At 42.3% G+C, this 23,138-nt stretch overlaps 1 protein-coding gene across 3 annotated transcripts; it reads right to left on the bottom strand.

The window, feature by feature from the left end:
* Window positions 1–608: 608 nt before the first annotated feature.
* DDX19B (DEAD-box helicase 19B) lies at window positions 609–20,150 on the bottom strand. 3 transcript variants are annotated; one of them, XM_082608238.1, is made up of 12 exons: window positions 20,039–20,150; window positions 10,608–10,656; window positions 9,670–9,723; window positions 8,480–8,615; window positions 8,106–8,198; window positions 5,613–5,715; window positions 4,923–5,037; window positions 3,341–3,518; window positions 2,732–2,969; window positions 2,022–2,184; window positions 1,367–1,558; window positions 609–935 (listed from the first exon to the last, which is right to left on the bottom strand). In XM_082608238.1, exons 1-12 carry the CDS (start codon window positions 20,108–20,110, stop codon window positions 874–876), a joined length of 1,455 nt encoding a protein of 484 aa, XP_082464364.1. In that variant the 5' UTR covers window positions 20,111–20,150; the 3' UTR covers window positions 609–873. The 3 variants fall into 3 exon arrangements, with proteins under 3 accessions (XP_082464364.1, XP_082464365.1, XP_082464366.1); XM_082608239.1 differs by lacking the exon at window positions 20,039–20,150 and adding an exon at window positions 17,466–17,585; XM_082608240.1 differs by lacking the exons at window positions 9,670–9,723; window positions 10,608–10,656; window positions 20,039–20,150 and adding an exon at window positions 17,466–17,607.
* Between the last annotated feature and the right edge of the window lie 2,988 nt (window positions 20,151–23,138).

Raw genomic sequence — 23,138 nt, 5'->3', positions numbered from 1 at the left:
TTGCTGAGGGCTACTAAACGGTCAAGGTGATGTTAGGGATGTAAAAAAGATGCTGCAAGTGCCCACAAGATCAGGTTTTGTGGCAAGCCAGGACCACCACTAATTCTCCACGATGACTTCTCCACAGGACTTGCTCAAGCACAAGCACAGTTATCAGATGTGCATTCTACACAGATTGCACCCGCTGAGAAGAACAAGTCATGGTCTGCAACACAGACTTGTGTACACCAAAGATCCCAGGTTGGCATTTTGGTCCATGCTTAGCAAATCTTCCTGCTCTGGCCATCAGGACAGCGGGGACCGACAACACTCAGATGAGCTGTCCCAACCCAAATCCAAAGCAGCAGCTAGCAGGTCTCCTCTGCTGCTTCATGCCACACTCCAAACATGATGACTGGCTTACACACCAAACCTACTCGGTCTCTCTCTCTCTGTGTTCCCTCTTCACCTCTACTCTGTCACTTTCACGAGGGCTAGAGGCTGGCGTGAACAATTCTAAGCAGAGAACAGGCTGGGGCTGCCACAAAGGCTCCTGAGCAAGTGATCAGCCACAACAATTACATTAGCGTAATGATGTGGGAAAACGCTGGCCAAAAAAAAAGACGGAATTTCCAAAAGGTAAATTTCTGTGTATTCATGCCTAATCTTCAAAAGTTGTGTAAACAATTTTTTTCTACCTTCCCCATCACTTGTACAATTTTTGTCAAGTCCAAACGTAATTTAAAATGAGGTAGGTAGTTTCTCTCTACTCGTGCCTTCATCTTTGTCTTGACTGTTGAGGCCTGTGCCGTGAAAGCAATAGTGTCCCGTGAAAGCACTAGTGTCCCGTGCAGGGGGAGCACCAAGGGTGGCACCAGTGACTGCAGAAGCTTCTCAGTTGGCTATTTTCTCAATCTCGTCCAAGTCATCTGTGTCCAGTCTTTCTATTTTCTTATCTGGGGGAAGGAAAAGAGAATTCGAAGAGACCAACATGGGGTTACAGAGACACACACTCAGGGAAGGAACAGCACAGCAGGGAGGGAGGAAACACAGGTCTCTGCTGCCTAGGAACGTGCTGTGCCTCTGGCCACAGAGATCCTTCACTGAACCCCAAAGGCTTCCAGTGACTGAGCAAGGGACACAGACAGCAACAGCCAGAGCCCCAGGCCCCTCAGCCTGGCCAGGGGGGACTGTCATTCAAGTCCCTGAGCCCTGAGCTCTCCAGGTGTGCATTTGAGAACTTCCACATTGTAGGGAAGGAGGGGAATGGGACAGAGACAAAGGCCTCTCTCGGGGCCACAGGAAAACCTACCCCTCACCCTCCCCTCCCCCCTGGACTTGCCCCTGTAAGGGAAGGGCCCAGCAGGGGACACTCCCAGGGACTCACTGAAATGCTCCTGGATTCTGTTCAGGATGTTCATGCTGTGCTTGCTGTCCACCATGTTCACGGCCAGGCCCCTCTTGCCAAAGCGGCCGGTGCGCCCGATCCGGTGCAGGTAGGTCTCGTTGTCCGGGTTCCCATCCTTGTCCACGGGAAGGTCAAAGTTGATGACGACAGACACCTGTTCCACATCGATACCTGCATGAAGGAGAGTTGGACAGGAGTAAGGATGGGAGACAGAAATCACTGTCGTCCACAGTCAGGCCTACACACACCAACCTCAGGTGGAAGGAACAGTCTGGGATGGGCCAGCTCTGGGATTCAGACAAAGGGGCAGGTAGCAGAACCCAGAGGGAGAAAACAGAACTGTGGCAGGTGCTGACCAAATTATGAAATCAGCCATCAGGCTCCAGAGAGCCTCTGCTGGATACCAGTATCTGGAGAAGCAGCTCAAGCCTCACGGGGGGCCCCAAGAAGAGCAGGCGCCGTTCTAAGCCACCAAGTCAGGACTCCTGGCTTCTGTGAAAGTTCTCCTCTGCCTAGGGAATCCAAACAGGCTCTCCTAGAGAACAGGATCTCCTGCATACCACCGGAGTGTGCCCCAGACGAGGATCCCTCTCGCTACCCTGAGCCTGCAGACCAGGACACAGTCTCTGCTCACCGCGGGCACACACGTTGGTGGTGACCAGCACCTTCTCTTTGCCCTCTCGGAAGCGCTCAATCACTGCAGCCCTCTGTTCCACCACCATCTCACCACTCAGCAGAGCCACCTGGTGGCCTTCCTTTGAGAGCTCTGCTGCCAGCCAACTAGCTGTTTTGCGGGTCTGGAGTGAAAAGAATTGTTTTAAGTGAAGATACCTGTAAAAAAAAAAAATGAAGACCCCTGCAGAAAAGTGGCTTGTTGCCATTAATATATATGAAGGCTCTACTGAGTTCAGTCAGCAGGTTAGGCTTAAAGTTTCTGAATATTTTTTAGCCATGTGATTTTTTTTTTTGAATAAATTCCTTCAATGATCTTAGTGTTTACCTATAAAGACTGGTTTGAGCCAAAGGGCTTCATTCCTAAGTACTCTATATTACTAAAACTTTAAAATTATTTTCCTGGATGTTATTTGGAGGTTTTTTTCCCAAGTTATCTCTAAGAAGTGGGACCAAAGAAGGTTTAGATCTTCAGTCTTCCCCTTACAACTCATTACAACCTGCGAGAATATGTCCTGGGCAGATGGAGGTGATTCATTTCCTTTCCAGCCACAGGGAAGGAGCCTGGTCCCCCAGCACTACGTGGCGCTGGCTGAGAGGGAGGGCACAGGGCCACACCCTCCAGTGGAGCTCCTCCCCCGCAGGCCTCCTCCTGCTGCTGCTGCTACTCACATGGCAGAAGATCATGGCTTGAGCAATGGTGATGGCCCCGTAGATATTACACAAGGCCTGGAACTTCTCATCTCTGCTGTTGCACAGGACGTAATACTGCTTGATGGTGTCCAGTGTCTCCTCCTCGCGCTTCAGTTTGATGATGTTTGGGTCTGGGACCACTTTCTGGGCAAATTTCCAGACAGAGTCTTCAAAGGTGGCAGAGAAAAGCAGCATCTGGCAGTTCCTGGGAAGCATCCTGCAAGGGAAGGCCCAGGTGTTCGACATGACCCCGACCGAGTGTTTCACTGGAAGGAACAGAAGCACAGCCTCCCCAGGCTTGGATGACCTGCGTCCCCAGGAAGGTGGCAAAGCAGGGAGGAGCACTGCAGGGAGGAGGGAGGAGCAGACGTGGGGCAGGGACGGGTGGTAGTAGAGTCCCTAAGTCTCCTTCCTCAACCCAGGCTGGGGGTATGGTCAGTGTGACATGGAAACGGCCCACCAAACAAATGCCTCTGAAAGCTGCAGAGTAAAGAACCTGGCAGGAGCAAGAAGAGGAGGGTGAAGTAAAAGGAGATGACGCTGCAGATCAGGAGGCCGAGACGTTCCTCCTGGCTCAAGAGTTCCTACCTCTGGATGCGGATGCTCTGATCTTGGTGGCCCTGAGTAGCTATCATCACGTCAGCCTCATCCAGAACAAACACCTTGATCTTCTTGGGGTCAATGAACTTGAGCTTGGAGCACCAGTCCAGAACGGTCCCAGGGGTGCCGATGACAATGTGCTCACTGATCTTCTGACCTCTTTCCACTGTGGAGACAAGATGTGCTCTGTGGGTGTTTCCATGGCACAGCCAGCTCTACTCTCTGAGCAGTTCTAAAGCTATGATGTATTTTAAAGCAATTGTTTTGATGTTTGCGTTAATATTTTAAGGAAAGGTTAGGATAGCACTACAGGATTTAATGGACATACACACAAAAAACAGTAATGCCGAAAAGATTTGGTAAGAGTATAAACAATGAGATGAAAATGGTATTCTTTTACATTCTCTATAATCATCAATCCTCTTTCAAGGATTTCTTATCTTTATTTATTCTCTGTCAACATCATTCTCCCTTGCCCGGGTTTGCATTTCCTCACAAGTAGACTTTTTCAAAGTTCTCACTCCAGTATACTCTGCCTCTCAGTTCTCCCAGCGTCTATGTCAAATGAGTCAGTTGCCTTTATGTGCCCCCTTCCCAGGTCAGTAAATAAGATTCATTATGAAAGGTTTTGTCTTTTCCAAGAAACAAACTGCCTCTCTTAGAGTGCTTCCCCAGACTAGGCCTGGCACAGCATGGCACATTCTTGGCCCTGTGCAGCCTGAAATTGAGAATTTGGCTCATTTTGGGTTAGATGGTACTTACTGATTCAATTTTTAGTCCTTTAATTACAGTATAACCTTAACCAAATACATACAAGCTCCCACAGAAGTTACAGCCAAGGGACTTCCCTGATGGTGCAGTGGTTAAGACTCCACGCACCCAATGCAGGGGACCCAGGTTCAATCCCTGGTCGGGAAACTATATCCCACATGCATGCCACAACTAAGAGTTCACATGCCACAACTAAGGAGCCCGTGTGCCGCAACTAAGGAGGCTGTGAGCCGTAACTAAGACCCATTGCAACCAAATAAATAAATATTAAAAAAAAAAAGTCACAGGGAAAATTTTGCCTTAACATGAATGTTGAGTCAATTTAAAGCTAACAAATGCTCCTTTTTACTTCAGTTAACAAACCAATTACTGCCCTCCACAAACAAATGTTCAGAATCCTCTGCCATTCTAACTCAAATACAAACTGCAATATTTTAGATGTCTTAAGACAATTAGGGGGAAATGAAATGGACTAGATGTTAGTTATTAAAAATGTGTTATTTTCTTGGTTGCGGTAAGGGTATTGTGGATATGCTGCAGAATGTTCTTACTATGAAGTGCACACTAAAGTACTTAGGAATAAAGAGCCAGTGTCTACAAATTACTTTCAAATGATTCACCAAAAAAAAAAAAATATGGACATATATACAGATAAAGCAAATATGGCAAAATGTTTACTTTTCGAATCTAGGTGGAAGGCACATGTGTTCATTGTATTATTTCAACTGCGTACATTTTGAAATTTTTCAAAATAAAAAGTAATTAGCTTAATTAACAAGGATCACATATTCATACTCACATTTATTGCCACGAACAGCATAAGCTAGCTTCAGTTCAGGGTAAAATTTGCCCATCTGCTCAATCACTTTTCCCGTTTGAAGAGCGAGCTCGTAAGTTGGGGAGAGGCACAGACACTGGTAGGGAAAGAATGCAGAGAGAGGATTCAAGACACTCACTATTATGCAACAGGGAATTACCATTAGAACTTAATGATTCCTCCAGCTGAGGCTGAAGCAAAGAATATATAAAGTGCACACCATTTGACTCTTTAAGCTGCAGAGTCATAAGCTGTAATTCTCAGGGGTCAGAACTCTGGCTGGGTAAAGACACTTGAGAACAGCTATTGGCCACTGGTGTACCAAAAGCCCCATGTGAGTAGGGATCTGAAATTCCAATTGGAGATAAGCTTCCTTTTCTCTTACTCAGAAGGTTCTCAGAAGTTCCTAATGGATGATAGTTGTAGATTAAGGAAGTTTTTCTTGCAACTAAAGAAGCCAAGCCTATCAGATCAGCAGTATCCCAGGACTGGCAAATCATCGAAAGGGGAACAGGATTTTTGTTATTACTGGAAGATCAACCATGTTGTTTGTGCTCAACTTACGGGGTTCTAGTTTATGTGAAAAGTAATACAAAGCTCGGCTTTTAATCCATCAAATGGCATTTCCCTTCCAGCTATGAGTTAGAAAACCCAAATTCACCAAGCCCTTACCTGGGGGTATCTGTTTGCAGGTTCTACTTGGCTGAGCATGGCCAACACAAAGGCAGCTGTTTTACCAGTACCAGACTGAGACTGGGCTATTAAGTTCTGTGGGCTGTACAAGAAAACAAACTGTTTAGGAGTATAAATCTCATGCATTCTTTCAGCGAATAAAAATGAAGCATAAAGCTTAATTAAAGAATGAATATTCCAACTTAATTTACAGAAGGAGGCCTTGGATTCTGTATAAAGTTACATATGCTAGCTTCACAAATAGAAGATTTTATGGTTTTGATTTGAAGTATTCCTTCCTTATCTTTTATCTGTTCTTGACATAGCAGTGAGTGATTCTTCTAAAATGTGAGTCAGCTTATGTCACTTTTCTGCTCAAAAACCTTCCAATCACTCCAGATTTCATTCACAGCAAAAGTTAAAATTCTTCTAATGCCCTACAAGGTCGCGCCTGGTGTGGCTCCCCACTAGCTCCCTGTTCTACCACCTCACCGCTGCCGGCCCCCTTCCTCACTCCACCCACCCCCCCAGTGGCCCCGGCGCTGCTCTGGAAACATGCCAGCCATGCTCTTGTCTGAGGGCTTCTGCACCGGCTATACAGTGCCTGCTACTACTGTCCCCAGACGGTAACATGACAACTCTCTCCTCTCCTTCAAGTCTTTGCTCAGATATCACCTATTTAATGAGATTCTACCCTAACTACTTGATTTAAAGTTGCAACCTACTTTGAAAAGCCTTAAAAAAGATGTACTGGTAGATGGATACATGATAAAGCATAGTAAATAGTCACAGTAAAATGTCACTGAAAGAATCTAGGAGGTGGGTATATAGGTGTTCACTATAAAATCCTTTCAACTTTTCCATAATAAAACGTTGAGAGTAAAACTGCAGTCAGGTCCTTGGTATTCCCAATCCCCCCATCATGCTCTATTTTTCTCCTTAGCACTTATCACCTTTTTAAAAAAGAACTTTATTGAGATATAATTCATATACCATACAATCCATCCATTTAAAGCATACAAGTCAATGCTTTTTGGTATATTACATTAATGATATTTTAAAATTGTGGTAAAATAGATAATATAAAATTTGCCTTTTTTTTTTTTTTTTTTTTTTTGCGGTACACGGGCCTCTCACTGTTGTGGCCTCTCCCGTTGCGGAGCACAGGCTCCGGACGCGCAGGCTCAGTGGCCATGGCTCACGGACCCAGCCGCTCCTCAACATGTGGGATCTTCCCGGACCGGGGCACGAACCCGTGTCCCCTGCATCGGCAGGCGGACTCTCAACCACTGTGCCACCAGGGAAGCCCAAAATTTGCCATTTTTAAGTGTACAATTCAGTGGCATTAATTATATTTACAATCTATCACCTTTTAACAGACTATATATTTGATTTATTTTTAGTAAAAATATATCATCTATACTCCAAACTAGAATGTAAGCTCCTTGTGAGCAAGAATTTTGGTCTGCTTTGTTCACTAATGTATCCAAGTGCCTAGAATAGTATCTGTTACAAACCAAGCCCTCAATAAATATGTTAATGAAGAAAAAGTACTAGAAAATTCTCCCAGATCTCTTCTAACATTGACAGTCTAACACTGAGCATCTATGAAAGCATCAAGATCCATAAATACAAGTGGCAAATGTGAAACAATCTAATAAGCAGTCAATTTATTCATTTTTAAGTAGCTCAAAAGACATTATCCATCTTGAAAAATACATTATGACACAGAACGAAAAAAAACTTTGAGAAAATACAGACCTAAAGCATCTATTTTCAGACAAACAGGGAAAGGGGGATTTAGGATTATATGCAGTACAAATTTAGATAATCATATGTGATGTAGGGATCAGTTTTTATAAACAGTGCCTCATGCTCTAGAACCTTGTTCCTCAAAATGTGGTCTGACACCAGCAGTACCAGCAACATCGGGAAGCTTCCTAGAAATGGTGAACCTCAGTCCCCACCCCAGACTTACTGAAATCAGACTCTGCATTTTAATAAATTCCTATGAGATGCAAACGCCTGTGAAAGAGTAAGGAGCACTGCACCAGAAAATGACCTTAGCAACTGTACTATTCCGGTCTCCTAGAACCCTGTTTGGTTTTTGTCTTCTACATTTGACACATATATTTTACTTACCCATATAATGAAATCATGGTGTATATAAATGATACAAATGTATTTACCAACATAGAAATATTATTATGTAATTATCGTATCAAAAAAACATTTAAACATTTTATATGGTTCCTTTAAGAAAAAAGTATACATATGCAAGTTTACATAGAAAAACATCTAGAAGTCTCTACTCCAAATATTAATAGTGTAGGGGAGAGGGAGACTACAAATTATTTCTTTTTTCTTATTTTTCACTGTTTTCTAACTTTTCTAAAATGAGCATGTATCACTAGTATAGTTTTTTAAAATAATAAAAGTTAAAAAAAAACATGGGAGGTTAAAAATGGGATAGAGTTGCATCAGGACACGTACGGCTCAGCAAGCATTAAAGGCAACGCGTTCTCTTGTATCTTGGATGGACGGTTGAAGCCCATGGCGTAGACTCCCTTGAGAAGCTGTGGTTTCCTAGAAAAACAGTTAAAGATGAAAGTCACAGTCTCTTTGGTTAAGGAAAGAAGCCAAATATCTAGCTAACAGGACTGGAACTGTGAACTGGACACAATGTATAAGTGCGGCTAAAGCTTTTACAAATTACCTAGAATTTTTACTTACTAGCCCAAAGCAGCTAAATTCTTTTATTAAACTTGTGTTAACTAAAAATGTTCTGTAGTGATGAAAAAGTTCTTGTAACAGGCCTAGGATTTCTATCTAAACACAAAGGGGAGAGACAGAAAGTAAATGCTCACAGCCGAAGCTCCTCGAAGGACTTCACTGAGTAGAGCGGGGAGTTTGGATCCCGCTGCAGAACTTCCACTTGGTTGGTGTTATCAACAAGGTTGCTTCTGATCAGCTTGTTGAGTAAGGACTGGGCGGCTCTGTCCTCTGTCAGGAAAAAAAGAGTGAAGATTTTAAAAAGTCCATGAAATCCAGCGTGATGATCTCATCTGAATTCAGCTGCCACTGGTATTTTAAGCAATAACATGCATTTGCACTGGGACTCCTAATTCAAGGTAGAGCTTAGTTTAGATTTATAAATGCAATTAAAATAGTTTTATTAAAGGGAAAAATTATGATACTCGTATCATCTGTTGGGGCCTCATATTCTTCTCCAGAACTCTATTCCTAACAACTATCCTTTCTTGAGGTTACTGATTTCTCCTATCCAAACCCAAATATTTACTCCCCAATTTACACTCAATATAAATTTAAAATTATGAGCTTAAGGGACTTCCCTGGTGGCACAGTGGTTAAGAATCCGCCTGCCAATGCAGGGGACACAGGTTCGATCCCTGGTTAGGGAAGATCCCACATGCTGTGGAGCAACTAAGCCCGTGCGCCACAACTACTGAGCCCATGTGCCACAACTACTGAAGCTTGTGTGCCTAGAGCCCATGCTCCGCGACAAGAGAAGCCACCACAATGAGAAGCCCGCGCACCACAACGAAGAGTAGCCCCCACTCGCTGCAACTAGAGAAAGCCCATGCACAGCAACAAAGACCCAATGTAGCCAAAAATAAATAAATAAAATAATAAAATTATGAGCTTAAAAAACATCACAACAATGGAAAAAAAATTAACAAAGTCTGTATCTTGATGTTGGATAAGCTGTTCATTAAATGTGTCAAAATACCAACAAATATATATAATTTTATTAGAAAATGGTGATGCAAGTTAAAATTTCTTTTATAAAGACCAATACAAGATAATCATTCAGGGAATATTTCCTGCTGCTGCTGAAGTTTATGAGTTGTTCAAAGTAAAATTTCTCTAAAATGTAAAGAACTAGAATCCCTTTACCAATGACTATGTTGAAATTTTATTAGCACTGTGACTCCCATTAAAGTCCAGACAAGTAGGGTGTAAAAATGAAACCTCATAACATTCCATTCTCTTAGACTGTAGAACTTCATGTATACGTAACTCTAGGCTAGGTTACCTTTCTCTTCTTCATCTGCCTTCTCTGTATTAGCATTGGTCTTGACCACAGCACCTTTATCAGACACAAAGCGGCCGTCATTCAAAATCACATCCCATACCCAACAGCTGAGACAATTCAAATTCTATGAGACACTAGAAATGTAAAGGCCTGGGGAGCAAAAAAATAAATGAGGAAACCAAGCCACAGATAAAAACATTTTATTGTTCCTATATAAACAAAGGTATGAAAACTGTTGCTTATATTTCAGTTCTTTCCAAGTCCTCTCACTTTACCTCAAAAACTAATATTAATCCCTCACAGCGTCAATACTTCTCTCATGTTACAGAAAGATGGTTACAGCAATGACCAAAACCACCTTGATGCTCAACAGAGGAATATCTATATCTATGCAAATCATATTTCGTCAATATACAAACACCATAGTGCCATTAAGACTCTTTGTATGTAAATTGTTGATTAATAGAAACATATATTCAATGTTGTAGTTCTGTAAAAACATACAGAAAAATAATTCAGAGTGAGGTGTTGCAATTTCTCCCCTATAATGTTAAATACATCAACAAAAATTCAATGGACATCTTAGGTTTTTGGTAGATACGATTTCAGAATAATTACAATAGGTTAACCCTCAGGTTGTTCATACTTTGTCTATCTCATCTCAAATTGAGGAATATTTTAAAAAACATAATCATTGGTGGTATATTTTCATGGTTAGTAATACACTTTATAATTTATAAGCCAATTAGGCATCCTCATGCTTATATGAAGCAGCACACCAAACAATCCCGTTTGTTGATTCCCAAATCAAATGACTGCCAATATCTGCCAGCCCCCTGTCTGGTACACATATAATCTTTTTCCAGACAGTTGTCATGTTAAAACATTAATACTAAAGGAAATTATTTTTGTTTTCAAACTAGCATTTAGTTACTCACCGTTGGCATCTGGTTTGATTTTCTCTTCCTTAAGATGCAAGTTGCTCAACTAAATGGAGAACATGGGGGGGAAAGTGTCAGGAAAATCACTTAAAAGATTTTGCATCAATAGTGCCTCCCCCAGTGAAGCTGGGAAGAAATGAACCACTCTCATGACCTGTTCGTTAGGTCATATTCATTAGGTTGTTCTGCTGGGCTCCTTTTGTTTACTAAATGTTAGAGTGAGAATAAACAAACTATCCCACAAAACCAGTTGAAAAAAACTGGTTACACAACAGCTCAAAATCCACACTTCCTAATCACAATCCTTAGAAAGAATTATAATTTGTGAGTTTGCTTAATGCCCGGATTACACAGATTCTCTCAGTCTCTCAACAGAATACCATTTGAGTTGTCACTCTCATTTTTCAAACGAGGAAATTTAGAGGATACTGGAAAATGCAGTCATTCTTCAGAGAACACTGAGGCGGGAAGACTGCAATGAAAAGCATCTGTGGGTGGGAATCAGTCACGCTGCAGGCTATGTTGGAGCGACAGAGCCACAGCACGCCAGTATGCATCCTCACATTCGGGTTGCCTTGTGCTAGATGTCTGGTATTTTAAATTGGGAACAGCCTAGAGCATCATGGCACACTGTGTAATCAAAATATCCAGCAGGATGAAGTGGGAATAGAAAGGAAGGGATAAAGGAAAGACATTTCAAAGAAAGATTTATTAGGACTTTGATTAAACACTGTAAGTTAGGGATATCCTGGAAGGACTTATCTCCCCTATTAGGATGAAAATTTGTCAATTATACCTCAATAAAGCCAAAAAAAAAAAAAGAAGAAAGAAAAGAAAAGAACAGAACTTAAAGACGGGATATTTTTATTTTTAGTTGACCTTCGGATCTAGCCAAAGCAGGTGCGCTAATCATAAAATATTAAGTGGAGCTTAAGGCATCATGTAGAGAAGGGAAAAAGAATGAAAATCACCACCACAATCAAATGGCTATTGCTCAAAGCACCACTTGCACAGGCTTTCTGTCTTGAGGTTCATTTCTGCTTTTCCTCTAAGTCCAAGAAGGGGGAAAGTGGAGGGAGGAATGAAAACACTTTTAATAAGTGGTTAGCTGGCAATGGAGGAACCTCACTTCTATTGATGGAAACTGAAAAGGCAGTTTCTGGTGTCTGTCTACTTCGCTGTTAGGGTGGATGGAGGAGGAAGCAGGGGACGGGGGAACACACTGGAGAGACTGGCAAGACGGAATTGGCAAAAAAAAAAAAAAAAAAAAAAAAGGAAATCACTATGAAGCAGTAAAAATCCTTCATTAATTCTGAAGGACAGAGAGCACACTAACAGATAATGAATGAGGCAACCTGCACCGTGTATGATATATAGTAGGCGTTCAGTATATTCTAGTCTTCACTAAAGCACTCCTCTTCCACATCCTGCCAATGAACATGGTTTAAGCCTAATATTCAAGGCTGTTAAAAACAGAGACAGACAGACTGACTTACTGGCAATATTTACAAGAGCAGGGTTAATAGTACTCACGCCTAGGGTGATAACTGCTACCTAAAATAAATGATAGGGTTGAGGTATAAGTGAGTTAGAAATATCCTTTACTGTAATAATCAGTGATAAAAGGACAACCTATTCTTTTGTTGGTATATTGTTACAATTGAAGCTAACAGAGTAAATAAACAGTTAAATAAAATGCAATGTACAGAAAAAGTTGATAGCAACAATGTAAATGAAACCAGGAAATGTTGTTTTGATTACAATGTATCAGAATTCTGGAGAGGTTCCAGCAGATCCTGAAAACATACTCAGCCCTCACTTTGCTGTAAGGATCTCAAAGCCTAAACAGCAAAAGCACCAGGACAGTGAAGTTCACATCACCTACTGCAGTGTCAGTGAACTGAACGCTGAAACTTACGTTGAAAGTCCAGTTAGTTCCGATTCCTTCCTTTGCTCCATTTACTTGGACCAAAAGGGAGAAACCAATTTCTCTTGCAACTTCATTCAAAACTATTTTGCAATCCAAAAAATTAACCGAAAGGCAAAAAAGCCAAAACACCCACCTTATAATATCTACATTTTTTCAATACCTTTAGTTAATATTCTAGCTTTTTTTTTTTTTTTTGCGGTACGCAGGCTTCTCACTGTTGTGGCCTCTCCCGTTGCGAGCACAGGCTCCGGACACGCAGGCTCAGCGGCCATGGCTCACGGGCCCAGCTGCTCCGCGGCATGTGGGATCTTCCCGGACCGGGGCACGAACCCGTGTGCCCTGCATCGGCAGGCGGACTCTCAACCACTGCGCCACCAGGGAAGCCCAATATTTTAGCTTTTAAGATGTGTTAAAATAATTGGAATCTATACAGTTACACACTGCATTTTATTCAAAAGCTACTTGAAAAAGGATTCTCGAGACAGAAGAAGGAAGATTTAATGGTTATTCAGTTATACTGAATAAGGAATGCCTTAGGCACAATGGTGAAGTAGGAGACTTAAGAGTCTTACTCATCAGGGTTTCCTACTCCCTTTGCCCTTCTCTAAATTGAAATTTCCTAAGGAACAAGGGGAACAAAGAGGAACCACAGGGGAATTAGGAAATAAACATAAATAGGATTTAATATTTTCTTTTCTCAAATGAATAAGAAATGGAGCTTGATGAATATTTAAAACACAGTAACCTTGCACTGTACATGTCAGAGTCACCTACATCACACAATTCCTGTGGAGATCCTCAGTGGGAGTTCCACAAGGCAGAAGGAAAGAGCTGTCTTTACTCATTTGTTCAGTTTTAGAATATTGGGATCTATTATAATTTACCTGTGCATGATTAAGTAAATTCACAAAACTTATCCAAGTTTAACTAATCTGTACAATATGGATAAGTAATTCAAGATTCCTGCAAAGAAAATGAATTATAGATAACAATAACTATAATAATAACAATCACTTATATAGCACTTATTTCAGGCATGTCCATAAATCAGTGAGGTAGGTACTATGATTATCCCCATTTAATAGATGTGGAAATTGAGGAACAGAGAAGTTAAGCAATTTGCCCAAGGTTATAAGTGTTGGGCCCAGAATACAAATCCAAGTCTGTCTGGCTACAAAGTCTTAGGTCTTAACTTCTACACAATAGTGCCTCTCATAGATACTAATCTCAAAAAAATAATAATAAACTTAAAGATGATACAATGATGCAGTCACTTTGGAAAACAGTATGGCAGTTCCTCAAAAGTTAAACACAGAGTTACTATATAATCCAGTGATCCCACTTTTAGATAGATACCCAAGAGAACTGAAAATGTCCACACAAAAACTTGTACATGATCAAGTACATATGAATGATCATAGCAACATTATTCATAATAGTCAAAAAGTAGAAACAATTCAAACGCCCATCAATGGACATCAATGAATAGATAAATAAAATGTGCTATCTATACCATGGAATATCATTTGGCAATAAAAGTGAATGAAATACTGATACATGTCACCACATGGATGAACCATGAAAACATGCTAAGTGAAAGAAGCCAGCCACAAAAGAGCACATATTATATGATTCCATTTATAGGGAATGTCCTGAATAGGCATATCTAAGGGGACAGAAAATAGATTAGTGGTTACAAGGGGCTGGGCTGGGAGGTTGAGGAGAAATAGGGGTGACTGCTGACGGGTACAGGTTTCTCTCTGAGGTGATGAAAATGTTTTAAAATTGACTGTGGTAATGTTGATCTAATCTTCCTATTACATAAAAAAATTAACTCAAAATGGATCACAGACATAAATGTGACATTTAAAGCCATAAATCTTCTAGATGAAAATACAGGTGAAAAGCTTTGAGGCCTTGGGTAAGGCATATTTCTTAGAGAGAACACAAAAAGAACTAATCATGAAAAAATTGACAAATTAGAATTAGCCAAAATTGAAAATGTCTCCTCTTCAAAAAAGTACTGTTAAGAAAATTAAAAGGCAAGTTCCAGTCAGGGAGAATATTTATGCAAACGACATATTTGATAAAGGACTTGCATCCAGAATACATAAAGAATTCTCCCAACTCAATAATAAGAAAACAATCAAATTTTTTAAGTGGGCAAAAGATTTGAAAAGCCACTTCAAGTAAGTTATACAGGTGGCAAATAAACACATGAAAAGACTCTCAACATCATTAGTCATTAGGGAAATGTAAATTAAAACCTCAGTGACATACCACTATACACCTATTAGAATGGAGGGAAAAAACTGGCCATGCTGTGCTGGTGAGGATGTGGAGCAACTAGAGCTCTTACACATTGCTGGTGGTATAACAAAATGGTACAGCCACTTTGGAAAACAGTTTGGTTTGTAACTTACAAAGTTAAACATACACTTAACATATAACCCAGCAAATCTCACTATTAGGTATTTACCCAAGAAAAATGCAAACATAAGTCCATACAAAAATCTGTATCCTAATGTACATAATAGCTTTATTCATAAATGCCAAAAACTAGAAAATACACAAATGTTCATCAACAGAAGACTAAGCAAGCTGTGGTACACCCATGCATGGAATACTACCCAGCAATAAAAAAGAACAAACTACTGATCCATGCAACAACATGGTTGAATCCCAAACGCATTATGTTAAGTGAAAGCCAGATTTTTTAAAAGCCTACATATTATATAATTCCATTTATACCACATTTTGGAAAAGGTGGAACTAAAATGACACAAAACAAATCAGCAGGTGCCAGAGATGGGTGGGGAGAAGGAAGTGAATGCAAAAATTTTGATGGAACTTTTTGGAGTTGTAGAAACGTTCTATATATTGATTGTGATGGTAGCTACACAACTGTATGTCTCTGTCAAAATTCACAGAACTGTAGCACTAACAAGGGCGAATTTTACTTTATATAAACTATATCACAATAAACTTGACTTAAAAAAATTAAAAGGCAGTCCAAGAGATCCAACATTCAACTGATAAGAGTCTGGAAAGAGGAAATGAAGAAAAACCAAGGGGAAGAAATCAACAATGAGATTTTTCAAGAAAATTTCCCATAACACAAGGACAAGAGTTTTCCAGATTGAAGTTCCCACCCAGTACCTAGTAAAATAAATGAAAATAGACCCATATCAAGACACATCATCATGAATTTTCTGAATACTGGAGACAAATAGAAGATTCTTCAAGCTTAGAAAGGGAAAAAGAGGTCACATCGGGAACCAGAATGGTCTCAGACATCTCAACAACAAATACAGAAATCTAGAAGGCAATACAACAATGTCTTTAAAATTTGGCAGGAAAATAATTTCCAACTAACAATTCTACACCCAGCAATACTACTGTTCAAATGATAGGGCAAAATAAGCTAATTTCGGAAAGGCAGTATCTTAAAAAAGTTACTTCCCATACACACCTTCAGAAAGCTGATAAATGGCTCCACCAAATCGAGAAAGATGAAGAGAGGGGATACAGAAAGGAAGGGATCCAATACAGGAGAAGAGGAGGAAGTCCCCAGATTGAGCGCAAAGGGAAATTTGCCCTGTACCCCTCCAGCCCCCAAAATGAACTGGGGCAACTAGTACAGTTTTTTTTGTTTGTTTTTTGCGGTACGCGGGCCTCTCACTGTTGTGGCCTCTCCCGTTGCGGAGCACAGGCTCCGGACGCGCAGGCTCAGCGGCCATGGCTCACGGGCCCAGCCGCTCCGCGGCATGTGGGATCTTCCCGGACCGGGGCACGAACCCTCAACCACTGCGCCACCAGGGAAGCCCCAACAACTAGTACAGTTTGAAACAGGCTAAATAAAAGACCTGGGAGAAATGGAACTGACAGATCACTTGATGTGTGGGAACATCCTGTGATAAACTTAGACAATTAGCGAAGAGGCTGGGGTTGAATTGGTGATAAACACAAAGAAAAAAAAAAGGCAGTTATAAATTCCAAGGGAAAAGTTGTATAGGAAATAAAGGTATTCCTGAGTTACTAATAATATAAGCACAGAATACTGATCTAACTAAAGTCACAATATCATGGAAAGATGGGGAATGGGAAGGTGTGCTTTTGTGGTGGGGATAGGAGGATGGAGGAAAGTGTCAAAATCAATAAACACCTAAAACGGAAAATTCAAGAAGTAGCAAAGCAAGCATGTTATTCAGGGAACAAGGAGGTCAGTATCGTAAATCAATGTCGAGAGAAATAAGTTTTCTTTGGAGAGCAAGAAACTGGCGGGAACCACTTTCTAAAACTATCTGACTCTCTATGTGCATATGAAACATTTTTATCAGTTATAAAAAATAAAACTAAGTCCTTGTTCTCGAGAAATTAACAGAAATAAGTACCAACAAAGCGGGTTCGAAGCACTATGAGAACTCGAGTGTTTAGGCGGGAAAAATGAATTCTACATAGTAACGTTTAACCCATATCTTGCTTACTGTGTGTCAGGCCCAGAACAAAGCTAAGCGGATCAGGAGAGGATTTACTGACTGCCAAGCCTACAGAGTCAGTCATTCATCATCACTGAGCAAGCTGAGGAAGCACACAAATATGAATGAATAAGCCATGGTTCCTGAGCCCAAGCAGCTCAGAATCGGAAGGTGGAAAATGACACCTACATAGGTGATTATTACAATTCAGGGTCCTGACTCCAGGAAGACAGGCGGGCGCCTGGGCTCTTTAGCTATGGGAGCGCTCACCTGCGCTTACGTAACCTGTCGGGGGCTGGGTGGGTAAACAAAGCCAGCTCAGGGTCCAGGCTCCATCCCTACGCGCACCCCATCCCGGCCCAGACCAACCTAGGGAGTGTCTTTTCCCAGGCATCTGATCCCGGCCAAAACGGCCCCCTGACCCTTTTGCGGCTGAAGCCAACTCACCGACTCGGCTGCCGCTTCCTGCTCGTCCACCGCCAGGGCCCACGAGTCGGTGGCCATGGCCGCGGGCACGGCTGGGACGCAGGTGCCGGCAAAGTAGCCGGCTGGCGCGGCGCGATCCGCGATCCAGATAGACTCCCACCCCAAAGAGGGGGGAATTCTTTCGCTCCGGCGCTGGGGACCGGAAGCGGCGCGCCGCAGTGACGGAAGAGACCGCGCCGGACCGGCCGCCCCTCACCCACTTTGGACTGGCACTTTTGTCGCCTTCAGGCCCCTACCCCTTCATTGCTCTTGGTTTCTTATCCAACGTCCAGAACCGCAGACTAAGGTAGTATCTTAAAGTGCCTAAGCTCCTGTCAACCGGCTCTCCAACCAAAGAGCAAAACCACATTTTACTCTCTATTGCCACCGTGCTGGGAGAGATGCCACATTCTCTCCCAGCACGGTGGCATAGAAGATGCTCATATAGATTGAATACACCAATACACAAAACCATTACGGATAGTGAGCAAGATGAATTTGAAAGAGATTTTTTTCCTTCGCTTTTCAGGTTGGTAATTTTAAATGTCCAGGTGTTTGGATAGCCCTCTCAAACACCGTTTGGTTAAAAATTTGTCCCACAGACTATGTGCCAACATCACTTACAGGAATTTGACCTTGAAAAATACTCAGAGTGGGTGCTAGGGAAATGTGTTCCAGGTAGAAAATCAGAGACAAAAAGCAAGCAGGTTTGTGGAACCAAACACAGTTTCTGGAATGATGACAAGAACCAGGGATGAAGTTGATAGGTCCATGAAAAGGGCCGTGCAGAGCAGCTTATGAGCAAATGAGTTCACTCGAGGGATTGCCCCACTCTGGTGTAACTTTTAGAGTTAGCCCTGCCTGGCTAGAATCCCAGCTCTCTCATGTAAGGGTTCTGTGATTGGGAGAATTAAAAATATATATATGTGTGTGTGTGTGTGTGTGCGTGTGTGTGTGTGTGTGTGTGTATACATGGCTTTTAGAAGAGGTAAAATAAGGATTAAGTGTGACACTTTCCCTTAACTGGGATCAAACAAGCTTCTCTCTCCTTGCTACTTCACTAGAAAGAAGCTGGGCACTTCCCTGCAACCTGAGTGAGAAATGAATCCCCACTTCTTTCACTTTGCCAGTAATCCACTACAACAAATTAATTTCAAGTAACAGTGGGGTCTATGGGGAATTTTACTTGTAGACTTATAAGTAAAAATGTTTGGGAAAGTTACCCTTACAGTTCCCGCAATCCTCTTCTTGCCATGATTCTTTTTCTCCCGCACTCTTTACAGGGTTAATTTGGGGGAGATTTTTTTGGACCCTACAGGTAAGGATGTGCAAGAAGAAAAAGGTAAATATGCATTATGGCAGGCCATGACCTACATCTCCTCATGTGAGAAGCAACCCTGGGAATGTCTTGCCAAATTATATTGATCACAGGGCTAAAAGAGATTAAGGAACTTTTATGTTTAATGAGGTTAAAAATAAGCCATTAAAGGTGCAGAACTGGGGCTTCCCTGGTGGCGCGGTGGTTGAGAGTCCGCCTGCCGATGCAGGGGATACGGGTTCGTGCCCAGGTCTGGGAAGATCCCACATGCCGCGGAGCACCTGGGCCCGTGAGCCATGGCCGCTGAGCCTGCGCGTCCGGAGCCTGTGCTCCGCAACGGGAGAGGCCACAACAGTGAGAGGCCCGTATACCGAAAAAAAAAAAAAAAAAAAAAGGTGAAGAACTGTATACAATAGGATCCACTTGTGCAAACAAAACAAACTCACATATATGCTTGTACGTACTACAGAAAATGTATAAGATATACACAAAACTGGTGTCAGTGGCTGCTTCTAGTGAGGGGCTCTAGAAGTCTGGGGTGGGAGGAGACTTCCTTTTCATTGTGTACAGCTAATCCTTTGAAAATTTTTCCATGTGCGTGTTCTCCTTTTAAAATTGTATTTCAGACAACCAGGAAAGGGAATACTATAACAGACATCTAGATTCCCACCTCACGGCTTAAGAAATAAAACAATCAAGATTCAAATGAAGCCCCTGCATTGCCATCCCAAGAGACAGAAGCTCTCCTGAATTTTAGTGCTTATCTTTCCCATAAGTGCTTTTACTATGTATAGCTTTTCCTATTTAAAAAGAAAAAAAAAAACTTAAAAATAAGCCCCAGGATTCTAGACTTTCCAATGTCCACCCCCAACACCTGCACAATGTGAGACTCCTGATAAGAAGGAAACTGGTTCCCAAAGTGGGGCGTGGAGAGAGGAATCAAGGGAATAAGAGCACCTGGATTTGAATTCAGCCTCCAGCATTTACTCCCACGTGACCTTAGGCAGCCCGTCTCCTCTGAAATCCTGGTAAGCACTCATCTCACGGTTCGAGGATTCAACGACATCACAAGGTTAAGGGCCATCGGCCCAGTGCCTGGCCCTTGGCGAAGGCTTGATTAAATATACGCTGTTGTTATTATTCCTGTCACCCCCTCCCGTCCCAGCCCGGGGTGGGGGCGGGGAATAAGCCTAAACGTGGGAAAAAAGGTCTTGATTCTACCCTCAGAGATACTCACGTCGCCCACAGGCAGGGCGAGCGGAAAGCGCCCTACAGCGCGACTTCGGAACGGTCTAGCATCCCCGGCCATCGCCCCTCAGCATTGCGGTTACCGCCGCCAACGGCGGCTCACAGCCCGAGCCTCATTGGCTGAGGCCTAGAAGCCAGTCTCGCCAGGCAATCAGAGAAGGGGAACTGCAAGCCTGGCGCATGCGCACTAAAGTACCTAGGTGCAAAAGGCTAGGTCTACGTTTCAACAGGGGTAGCCTTTGGGTATTGAGCTGTTTTTTTCCCCCTCCCCCCGCCTTGAGTTTTTTAAACCGAGTTGTTTTTTCCTGAATGTCAGGCTCCCGCCTTAGGTTGGAAACTCCATAAGGACAGGGCAGTGCCCTCCTTAATCTTGATCTCTAGGGTCTAGCGCATAATAGACACTCACTTGGTGAATGAATAGATGAGGAATGCACATCCCCCCTCCCTGACCCCCAGATCAAACATTTTTATTTTTAATTTATTTTTAATGAATATTTTATTTAATTTTATTGATTTTATTTTATTTTTGGCTGCACTGCACTGCAAGTGGGATCCCAGTTCGACCAGGGATCGAACCCCTGCCCCCCTGCATTGGAAGCGTGGAGTCTTAACCATTGGATCACCAGGCAAGTCCCTATTTTAAATTTATTTTTAATCTTTTTTTTTTTTTGGCCAGGCTCTGCAGCATATGGGATCTTAGTTCCCCGAACCCGTTCTCCCTGCAGTGGAAGTGGAGTCTTAACCACTGTTCTGCCAAGGAAGTCCCTGTAGATCAAACTTTTTGATCTTTGCCTCTGAACAAATAGGTGAAGAAGCTCATTCTCTAGTTTAGGCCACTGCTACTCCCAAGTGTGATCCCCCAGTAATAGCACAGATAACACGTGGGAGCTTATTAGAAATTCAGAATCTCAGGCTTCGCTCCAGACCTACTAAATTGGGATCTACATTTTAAGATCCTAGTGAGGCAGGAGATAGATGGGCCCCAGGTTAGACATTTACAACTGGCCTCCCGTTTACATTTCATGAGACAGAAAAAAGTGGGTCAAGCTGGATACTTACAACTAGCCTCCTGTTTGCATTTCCTGAGACAGGAGATAGGTGAGCTGCAGGTTAGGCATTTACAATCAGTCTCCTGCTTGCTCTGAAATAGAAGAAATGACAGGGACAGGGTAAATAGCCAAGCTTTGTCTCTTTTGGATGCCTTAAGATAACAGTCATGGCAAGAGCAAAGAGGGGCAAAACCTTGTTTGAGTAAAGGATCAAGGGATCTCCGCTTCCCCTCACCTTGGGGCAAGGGAGACACTACACATGGGCAGAAAGGCTCCTTGAGGGTCAAAAGTCAGGGGACAACTCCAGGCCATGGTGACTCTTGCTTCTCCCAGACACATTCACGTCGGGATCCATCTTGACTGAGAGGTGCGTGCGCACCGAAGGGGAGGGTCCTGAGACAAATTAGCCAGGGGAGAACAAAACAAGATGATTGGCCAGAAGGAAGACAAAGACCCGGAAAACTGCCCCTTTATAAAGAATTTAAGAATTTCCCAAAGGCGCGACTCTTTCTCTGAGTTCGCCCATGTGTCTTTCTGCATGTACTTTGCTTTTCCAATAAACTTTTTCCTTTTCTCTTTACCTTCTGCCTCCTCTCCTGAATTCATTCTTGACAAGGCAGGCAAGAACTAGGAATCCAAGCCCTAGCCGCTGGCCCCTGTGGTCTAGTGGTTAGGACTCCTGGTCCGGGAACTAAGATCTTGCTTCCAGCTACCACTCGCTGTTAATTGCTGCAAGCTACTGCTTACTGCTGCATGCATCAGAAATCACTAGGTGACTCCTATAGTACTTCATGGTCTGAAAACTCTTCAGTCACCCCCATTTGACCTGATAGCAAATAAATGAACATTCAAAGTCCATTTTATAGATGATAAAAGTAGCTTAGGTGCCATGGAAGAATTAGACTACATCCTTCCAAAACTAAGTATTTTAGCTGTACTATCTTGAGCCCCTGCTATCTTCTTCCTCATGCCCCCAGGTAAGGTTCAACCAGTATTCTACTGCAGAGCAAGCCATGTGTGTAGCACTCACTCTTACCTACAGTCCTAAGCAATTAGCCCAGAATAAGTTAGTAGTTTCCTAAAATAGACAATTTGCATGTTGCCTTAAGATAGTTTTCCTTCTATTATATAGTTGACACTATCTGTCAGGGAAAAATATTGTAACTGGGAAGAGCCAAATCTGACTACATGTTGGATCTGTTTCTTTTACTTTAACCTTTGCTTTCCGCTGCTTTGTTCACTAAAAGGGTACTGTCTATACATAGTGGCCTGCCTCAGGGAACCCTGCTCCTGAATATTAAACCAAAGCGCCTTTGTTCAGGGAAATATCCAGACCCTGTCCACCTGTGGATGGCTGCAAGAAATAAGAAATTAACACATCCCCTCCCTGAGGCTGGCCATTACAGGGGATATTTGCAAAATTTACAGTCTTTTTACTTTACCTCCTCACCTCCTCCCCCTCTCTACTATAAAAGAAACTGGCATCCACATCCCAATAAGTGGTTATATTGAGACTTTAGTCTGCCATCTTCTCGGTCTTCTGGCTTCCTGGATAAACTCGTATTCCTTGCCTCAACACCTCATCTCTGATTTACTGGCCTGTCGTGTGGCGAGCAGAGCGAGCTTGGACTCGGTAACAGTATCATAGAGAACCGGGAATTATCTGAATAATTCATGTAGAAAATTCATTTTTAGAAGAATGTGACTTTTGGGCTTCAACAATTTCTCTTCATGTGTACTGAACCAATCACTGGGGAATAAAAAACATTTTTTTATCTTAAATTCTTTTGTTAGTGAAAGTGCTATATTAACAGCAACAGCTATGGCAACATAGCTAAGTCATTAAGGCTACAACCAATATTACTTTATTTTGAAAGTACAGTTTGTACAATTTTGGCTCTCCATTTTAAATGTGCGGGTACAAAAGTCTGACCCACTTCTCAGGTTGTTGTGACTAAATATGCTATTTTGGGCCATTTCATTAAATATCTTTTTTTATTTTAATTAATTTATTTTTGGCTGCATTGGGTCTTCGTTGCT

This window comes from Mesoplodon mirus, assembly GCF_964341445.2.
Source record: "Mesoplodon mirus genome assembly, chromosome: 19".
In the NCBI taxonomy this organism is placed as follows: domain Eukaryota; kingdom Metazoa; phylum Chordata; class Mammalia; order Artiodactyla; family Ziphiidae; genus Mesoplodon; species Mesoplodon mirus.
The sequence above is the reverse complement of the archived record's forward strand: the minus strand, read 5'-3'. Positions and strand labels throughout refer to the sequence as shown.

What these genes read in the sequence shown, in the direction of transcription:
- DDX19B (XM_082608238.1), bottom strand. Translation starts at nt 20,110, where the DNA reads ATGGCCGGGGATGCTAGACCGTTCCGAAGTCGCGCTGTAGGGCGCTTT. An exon ending in AATCAAACCAGATGCCAACG is followed by an intron (nt 9,724 to 10,607) that starts GTGAGTAACTAA and finishes TGTCTGATAAAG; the next exon opens with GTGCTGTGGTCAAGACCAAT. An exon ending in AAGCCATGATCTTCTGCCAT is followed by an intron (nt 2,185 to 2,731) that starts GTGAGTAGCAGC and finishes TTTTCACTCCAG; the next exon opens with ACCCGCAAAACAGCTAGTTG.